This window comes from Colobus angolensis, unplaced genomic scaffold (assembly GCF_000951035.1).
Source record: "Colobus angolensis palliatus isolate OR3802 unplaced genomic scaffold, Cang.pa_1.0 Scaffold362, whole genome shotgun sequence".
NCBI lineage: Eukaryota > Metazoa > Chordata > Mammalia > Primates > Cercopithecidae > Colobus > Colobus angolensis.
In genome coordinates this window covers 843,413-852,596 of record NW_012116955.1, presented here as the reverse complement: position 1 = coordinate 852,596, position 9,184 = coordinate 843,413, and the positions used below count along the sequence as shown (strand labels likewise).

General features: G+C 38.0%; 1 protein-coding gene across 1 annotated transcript in view; it reads right to left on the bottom strand.

The window, feature by feature from the left end:
- LOC105519935 (cytochrome b5 reductase 4) overlaps positions 1-9,184 on the bottom strand; it is a 104,447-nt gene that overhangs the window by 64,642 nt on the left and 30,621 nt on the right. The window contains exon 3 of the mRNA XM_011953486.1: positions 2,773-2,873. Within this exon, the coding sequence (XP_011808876.1) occupies positions 2,773-2,873 (101 nt within the window). The remainder of the gene's footprint in view (positions 1-2,772; positions 2,874-9,184) is intronic.

Here is a 9,184-nt window from a genome sequence, read left to right as displayed (position 1 = left end):
GTGCAGCACACCAACATGGCACAAGTATACATATGTAACAAACCTGCATGCTATGCACATGTACCCTAGAACTTAAAGTATAATAAAAATAAAAAAAAAAGAAATCTAATCTAACTGTCATGTTACCTAAATCAGTACTGAAGGTAAAGATATCAAGACAGTATTAAAATAATACTGCTACAGAGGGTGAACTAAGGCAGTGGGAAGGGAAAAAAAGGTGTAATGTTTAAAGACAGATCATAGGATTTGGCCAGTGATTGGATACTGGGGCACAAGGAGAGATGAAAAAGATTTCTCAGGGGCTTCAAGTCCCTATTACAAGAAACAGGAAACACAAGGAAAAAGAAGAAAGAAAAGGACTTGATATTATTTGAAGGCATAAGGAGTTGAAGTACAGGGCATCAAATTGCCTATCAGGTATTTGGAAATGCAAGATAAGAGGTCAGCAGTGGGATAAAAACAGAAATAGGACAATAAGGAAATTACTTACTATTTGTGCAGCTAAAATACTGACACAAGTAAATTCTCATATTAAAAAATGCAAGCGTCACTACAATTGCTAGTTTACTTCTGTGATGAGTAAGTCATAAATAATTAAACATCACTGGTCTTATCAAAGCCAAGAAGAATGCAATCTAATTCTTTTGAATCTAGCAATCTAGTAAATATTGTTTTAAATACTAGAAAACTTAACAATATAGTACTTCCTGTGAATTCTCCAAAACAAGCTTTCCTTAAATAAGGTGTACATAACCTCATAACACTCAGGAACAGAAATAAGACTAGACTTTATTGGAAATTCTTCTTGTGGCACAGTACATTCAACATTAGGAGGTTACAAGGCAGAGTCAAGGGAAAAGTATAGCAGATAAGTTTTTAGGCAAATGTTCCTAAACCTTTCTATTTGGCTTGCACTGCTAGATAACAAAAACCAGGCCAGGCACGGTGGCTCACACCTATAATCCCAGCACTTTGGGCAGCTGAAGTAGGCAGAGTACTTGAGGCCAAGAGTTCAAGACCAGCCTGGTCAACATGGCGAAACCCCATCTCTACTAAAAATACAAAAATTAGTCAGGCGTGGTGGCACACTCCTGTAATCTCAGCTACTCGGGAGGCTGAGACACGAGAACTGCTTGAACCTGGGAGGCGCAGGTTGCAGTGATCCGAGATCATGCCACTGCACTCCAGCCTGGGGGACAGAGCGAGACTCTGTCTCATAGATATACAGATAGACAGCAGGCAGGCAGACAGACAGAAAGCAAATACCTAATGACAATGGGAACTTGCTTTAAAACAGCAATAAAAACCTTCCAAAGAGAATGCTGTTATGACCAATACGTAAACATGACTCTTCTCCAACCCAGGAAGAATGTTAACAACAAATGAGATTCTGCCATTTAAGCAAATGCACCTAAGTGCTCTCAAACACAATGGGCCTTTGAACAACACAGGTTTGAACTGCAACCGAGTCCATTTATATATGGGTTTTCTTCTACCTTTGACACCTCGACAGAAAGACCAACCCTCCCTATTTCTCCTCCTCCTCCTCAGCCTACTCAAGATGAAAATGAGGATGAAGACCTTTATGATGATCCACTTCTACTTAAGGAATAGTAAATGTATTTTCTCCTCCTTATGATTTTCTTAATAGCATTTTCTTTTCTCTAGCTCACTTTATTGTAAGAATATAGTATATAAGGCATATAAAATACATATATATGTTAATTGACTATGTTATAAGTAGAGCTTCTGGTCAATAGTAGGCTGTTAGTAGTTAAGTTTTTGGGAAGTCAAAACTTATACATGAATTTTCTACTGCGTGGGAGAGTGAGGGTGTTGGCACCCCTAATCCCTGTATTGTTCAAAGGTCAACTATATAAAACAAATTCTATTTCTGGCAATATGGTCAAAAACCAAATCCTAAAATGGATGAGAAAATAGGAAGAACAGAAATTAAATTATATTTTATCAAAAAAACAGCTATAATATAACCCAACCTGATTCATCTTATCTTGAATGATAAAAATCCAACATTACAACATGGTTAATCATCATTAAAATATAAAATAAAGCATATATGAGACAGGCAAATTTCCATCTTTCTAAAGACTATTGTCTCAGAATAACAGGTCAGCAAACTGATAGTCATCAACATTCTGTATAACTTTTAAATAGTTTAAGAGCTAATGCTAGTTTTTAGTAAATGTAAGGGGAAAAGTGACTAATTTAAATATCTTTTGAGATAACCTATTCAGAATCTCTGCCATCATGCTAGGAAAAATAAGTTTCTATTCATTAATCATCCTCAGCTAACTTTCTACATGACATGCAAATGCACTATAGAGCAGTAGGCTGAATATATAGCAATCCCTAGGTGACAAAGGACTAAGAGAAAAGAAGCTAAGTTACTTGTTTAAAGTGATTCAGCAAGTTAGCAGCAAATCCCAATGTTCCTTCTTCCAATTGTCACTACCTCCCATAAGCTAATCATTATCAAAACTAATCAAGACTGAATAAACACTTACCAACAAAGGAGGCAGCAAACACTTAAGACCCCTAGACACAGATTTGAAATATCTCCAAAATTTTAACAACTCAAAGGGCAAATTAAATGAACAGCTGCTACTTGTGAGCATCTTCCCACACTTCAAAATTCAAGCCAATACATCTGGATTTTGTGCAACTATTTTCTTTCTTTCTACAAATGTCACACTGATAAATCTAAGAGTACTCTTCCACTGGAATACTTTGGTTACTTTCAGCATACCTTACCTGATCAAAAAGTTCAGTACCATCTGATCCTGCTGCTCTCATTAGTTCATCTTCTCCACCAGGATGATACTCCATATAAGGGCTGACATTATAAACGAAACCTGTATCAAAGCAAGCAGAAAAAATATCTAAATGAACTTCTCAAAAATTGTAAAACTTATAAATAAAAGTTTCAATGCATCTTTCCAAATACATTCCATTTAATTAATCACTGTTATTTCAAAGTATCAAGAATTAACTGTAAAGGATCTGAGATTTCATCATATTTGCAAGCAAACAACTTAACCTGCCACTTTCATGGGTCCTAGCAGATAACAAGAGACTCCTAGGTCAGAGACAAAGAAGAGTTTAGCACCCACATCAAGAGCAGTAGTCAGAATATAAGTATTTGTGTCAGTTCACTGAACCCGAATTCCCAAGAGTGCTACGTGAAGAGGGCCAGGTAATACTTGCACACTCAATGTGCTGCATTACAGGAGAGGAACTCTTGAGCTCAGGAAACTTGAATCTTTTACAAGCATGCCTGCCCTTGTTCCTGAGGGAGATATTTACTATACAGAAGAGTAAGCAAATCTGTGCTTTGTTCTAGAGGGAGACAGTAACATTCAAGGTTGTTCACAATGCCAATATCCTTTAAAAGATTGTCCAAAAAGACAGTGCCTCTGCTCACAAGACGTGCAGAAATGCAAAAGAAAATTGCCTCCCAACACAAAGAAATGAAATACTGTGTATACAGTCTTTGAAAGTACACACACACACACACGCAGAGAGAGAGAGAGAGAGAGAGAAAAAAGTAACTACTACACAGTCATAACATTTCCACTATTGCCCTGGTAGAAGAATCTGATGAAAAAAGAATCGAGTTCTAATCCACGTTTCTGATCATCTCAGCAAAGGTTAAGCAATGGTGACCACTTAGGCAAGCTCTGTGAAAAGGAAGCCCAACTCTTCTCAAAGATTATTATTCAGATTTTAATCTTTTTGTCTTCTCCAAGTATTTCTTTCATCTATTCAACTGTTATTTATTTTTATGTTTTAAGAAAGAGGAATAGGGAACAACAAATACAAAATATCTCAATGCATAGCTCTCCCAAGGAAGTTGCTTTTTCATTCTTGAAAACTAGATAGATACTAGACAAATCTAGCCCTAAAGACATCACAAAAGTGCAGTAAGAACAACTGGTTTTTAAAAAAATATCCAGGACTATTTCCTCTTTATATGATGACTTTCATGAATTTAAATAACCTCAGATAACTTTAAATATTCATCCTATATAACAATCTTGAAAGAAAAGAAGAGGTTGGATTTCAGACCCAAGAAAAGTACTGCAGTTTTTTGACCAGCGATATTTTAGAAAATAACCAACCAGTCCAGATTTCTCTATAAAATCTCTTAAAGGTAAGCACAAAAGGAAGTAAATCCACAGAATTTCTTTCAGCAGCATTCCAAATAAGTCTGAACAAAACTAGTTAAGCTCCCTCTTTTTTCCTTCCCCATATGCCTAGAGTCCCACAAGATTTAGAAGAATTTTTTCCCATTGTTTAATGCTCCAAAATCCAGAGACCAAAAATGTGAGTGGTAATGATTAGGATCTGAATTATTCCCAATAGGCTTTTTAAGACAGAGGATGCCTCCCAAGCAAGAGTTCCAAGCTTTCTCTACAATCAGTTCCTGACTGGAGTTGCTACAGTTTCTCAAGAACAAGAAATCTACAACCCACTATCATTTGTGACGGAATTTTACAAGTTTCAGCAACCAGCTTTTCCAGCAGCTTAAACAGCTATCCATGATGAGCACATAAAGCCTAAAACATTCCATACACGTTCTCTGCTAACCTGCTAGCCCTTTACATTGACCCTTATACTGTCACAGTCTTGTCTTTCTTTCTGATAGGGGCTAGGATCACTCTGTGGACGTGAAGAGCATCCCATCCTTTCCAGATGAAAAAAGCTAGGAATGTCTATCCCTTACTACAAGGAATTAACACTGTTAAATTGTGTCTCAGTCCAAGATGCATTAGATCAAAAAGCACTCGGCTGTGTTAGTAATTTGCTAATTATGAAACTTAAACCTAGCCCCAAAACAGAACAGGTGCACTTCTTTTGATTCAGAGCCTCTTCTTTGCTCTTTCTCTCCTTCCTTCTTATCTCCCTTTTTTCCTTTTCAGAAGTATTTCCGAACAACTAAAAACTTAGACCCCTGGATGTGGCAGAGAAACACAAACACACAAAAAAACAAACTTTATGCTTTTTCTTCATGCTTTATTATATAGGTGTACCTCAGAGATATTGCAGGTTTGGTTCCAGAGCACTGCAGTAAAGCAAATAAAGCAAGCTACACTCATGTTTTGGTTTCCCAGCGCATATGAAAGTTATGTTTAGGCCAGGCATGGTGGCTTATGCCTGTAATCCCAGTAGTTTGGGAGGTCAAGGCAGGAGGATTGCTTGATGCTAGGAGTTCAAGACCAGTCTGGGCAAACTAGTGAGATCCTGTCTCTACAAAAAAAAAAAACAAAAATTATCCAGGCATGGTAGAATGTGCCTGTAGTACCCCTGCTACTCAGGAGGCTGAGGTAGGCGGATAGCTTGAACACAGAAGTGTGAGGCTGCAGTTAGCCATGATCATGCCACTATACTCCAGCCAGAAAAACAGTGAGGCCCTGTCTCTAAAATAAATAACAGATGTTTATGCTATATTGTTGTCTATTAAGTGTGTAATAACATTATGTCTAAGACACTAATGTACAAACCTTTATTAAATATGCTGTGATAAAAATGCTAACATCGTCTGAGCCTTAAGTGAGTTAAACAGTTTGCTGGTGAAGGGTCTTGCCTTGATGTTGATGGCTGCTGACTGATCAACATGTTGGGTACTTAAGGCTGAGGTGGTTGTGGCAATTTCTTAAAATAAGTCAGCAGTAAAGCTGGCCATTCAACTGACTCGACCTTTCATGAGAGATTTATCTGTAGCATGCAATGTTGTCTGATAGAATTTTACTCACAGTAGAACTGCTTCCAAAACTGATGTCAATCCTCTCAAACCCTGCTGTTGTTTTACCAACTAAGTGCATGTAATATTCTAAATCCTCAGTTGTCATTTCAGCAATGTTCACAGTATCTTCCACCAGGAGTAGATTCCATCTCAAGAACCACGATCTTTGTTCATCCCTAAGAAGCTACTCTTCAACCATTCAAGTTTTATCACACAGCAATTTCAGTCACATCTTTGGGCTCCACTTCTAATTCTAGTTCTCTAGCTGCTGTCACATCTCCAGTGACTTCCTCCACTGAAGGAGGAACCCTTCAAAGTTACCCATGAGGGTTGGAATCACCTTCCTCCAAACTCCTATTAATGTTGATACCTCGATCTCCCCTCATAAATCACAAATGTTCTTAATGGCCCGGAATGGTGAATCTTTTCCAGAAGATTTTCAATCTACTTTTCCCAGATCCATCAGAGGAATCACTATCTATGGCAGTCACAGCCTTATAAAATGTGTTTCTTAAATAAAAAAACTTGAAAATCAAGATGACTCGTTGATTGATGGGCTGCAGGATGCATGCCATGTTAGAAGGTGATACAGTTTGTATATCTGTCCCAGCCCAAATCTCATGTTGAATCATAATCCTCAATGCTGGAGGTGGGGCCTGGTGGAAGGTGTCTGGATCATGTGGGCAGATATCTCATAGCTTGCTGCTGTCTTCATGATAGTTCTCACAAATCTGGTCATTTAAAAGTGTGTGGCACCTCCACCCCTCCTCTTTCTTTTTCTTGCTTCTGCTTTTGCTATGTGATATGCCTGCTCCTGCTTTGCCTCCTGTCATGAGTTAAAGCTCTCTAAGACCTCTCCAAGAAGCCGATGCCAGCACTGTTTCCTGTACAGCTTGCAGAACCATGAGCCAATTAAACTTTTTTTCTTTATATATACCTAGTCTCAGGTATTTATTTACAGCAATGCAAGAACAACTTAATAGAGAAGGCATAATGTACACTGCTATCAGACCTCTTGGATGACCAGCTGCATTGTCAATGAGTAATAATTTGAAAAGAATCTTTTTTAATGAGCAGTAGGTCTCAACACCGAGCTTAAAATACTCAGTAAACCATGCTATAAACACTGATGTACTGTCATCCAAGCTTTGTTGTCCCATTTATAGAGCACAGGCAGGGTAGACTTAGCATAATTCTTTAGGGCCCTAGGATTCTTGGAATGGTAAATGGACACTGACTTCAAGTCACCAGCTGCATTAGGCCTTAACAGAGAGTCAGACTGTCCTTTGAAGCTTTGAAGCCAGGTATCCCCTCTCTAGCTGTGAAATTACTACGTGGCATCTTCAGCCAATAGAAGACTATTTAATCTACATGGAACATGTGTTGTTTCGTGTATTCACCGACATCACTGATCTTAGCTAGATCTTCTGAATAACTCGCAGCAGCTTCTACATCAGCACTCGATGCTTCACATTGCACTTTTATGTTATGAAGGTGGCTTACTTCCTTAAACCTCATGAACCAACCTTTGCTAGCTTCTAACTTTTCTTCCACAGCTTCCTCACCTCTCTCAGCCTTCCTAGAATTGAAGACAGTTAGCATTCTGCTCTAAATCAGGTTTTGGCTTAAGAGAGTTGTGGCTGGTTTAACCCATCCACATCACTAAAGCTTTCTCCGTATCACCAACAAGGCTGTTTTGCTTTCTTGTATCATTCATATGCTTACTGGGATAGCACTTTTAATTTCCTTCAACAACTTTTCCTTTGCATTCGCAGCTCAGCTAACTGTGTGGCACTAGTGGCGTAGCTTTCAGCCTTTTTCAGCTTTCAACATGCCTTTCTCACTAAACTTAATCATTCCTCGTTTTTTATTTGAAGTGAGAGATATACAACACTTCCTTCACTTGAACACTCAGAGGCCAATGTAGGGATATTAATTGTCCTAATTTCAATATTGTTGGGTCTCAGGGAATGGAGTGGCCCAAGGAGAGGGAGAGACAGAAATTGTCAGTTGGGGAAGTAATGAGAACATATACATTTGTCCATTCAGTTTACCATCTCATATGGGCTCAGTTTGTGGCACTCCAAAACTATTACAATAGTAACATCAAGATCACTGATCACAGACCATCATAAGAGATACAATAATAATGAAAAAGTTTGCAAGAACTATCAAAGTGTGACACAGAGACATGAAGTGAGCACAGGCTCTTGGGAAAATGGTGCCAAAAACTTGTTAGACACAGAGTTGCCACAAATCTTCAATTTGTAAAAAAGTCCATTACCTGCAAGGTACAATAAAGTGAAGGACAACAAAAGAAGGTATGCCTGTACTCTATTTGTACCATACATGGCTTTTAGAAATCAAATCTCTCATGTGCAAGGTTCTAGCCTTCTATGAGTTCCACCTGGCTTTTAGAAACTAATTTTGAAACCATCTAAAATTTCCCAATGACACAATTTTAATTTATTCCCACATCTCTAATTGCTCTGGTGTGACAGATCTGAGCATCAAATTCCTCATTAAATATAAATTAATAATAATTATGGGCCAACAGACACAATCTCAAATTGATACTAGGTTCTTAGTGAGTTCTGCAAAACCTATCCTAATAATAACATTAAGAGCCAAAATGGGCTTAAACAGATTCATGAAACACCAATCTCCCACGGTGCAAAACTGGACTGTAACTAAGGACTCTTGGTCGCAATCCAACTGGTATTTTTAGATCACTGACATGGGTGATCTTCACTGGCAAAGGGGGGATTCAGGGAGACTACCTATCCATCCATCCATCCATCCATCCATCCATCCATCCATCCATCCATTCATCCATCCATCTATCCATTCACCCACCCACCCATCCCCTTTTTTATGCTGAAACTTTTTTTGTGTGTGTGTTGTTTTTTAAACTCTAACCAAGAACAGACAGAAAAAAGGACTGACTGAGAACTGTTCAGAAGAGCCACTTATTAAAAGTAAAATACAATGGTTGTATTAGGAAGGTATACTCCAATGTTTAAACAAATCATTTTTAAACCCCCTAGCAATATTAGGGGTACGCTGTATAGCTAATTCATCATAGCAGAGACGCAGCACAATTTAAAACACATATTCAGAACAACAATTACACTGAGTTTCCCTAGGCAATGTATTGGTAGTACCTGTTCTTAACATTTTTTTCATACTAAATTACCTCTTTTGTGTTATATCTGGAATTCTGAGCTCTCAAACAAGTTATCTGAATAAAAATTACCCATTTTAAAATTACCATTTAGTACTCTGTAATGTCAGAAATGTATACTTCAAAATCACAGAATGATAGTCTTAAAGACTACAACTTTAAGGCAATTTTTAGCCTCATCCAGTACAGGCTTTATCTCTATAGTATCTTACAGACAGAGGATCATGCAGCATCTG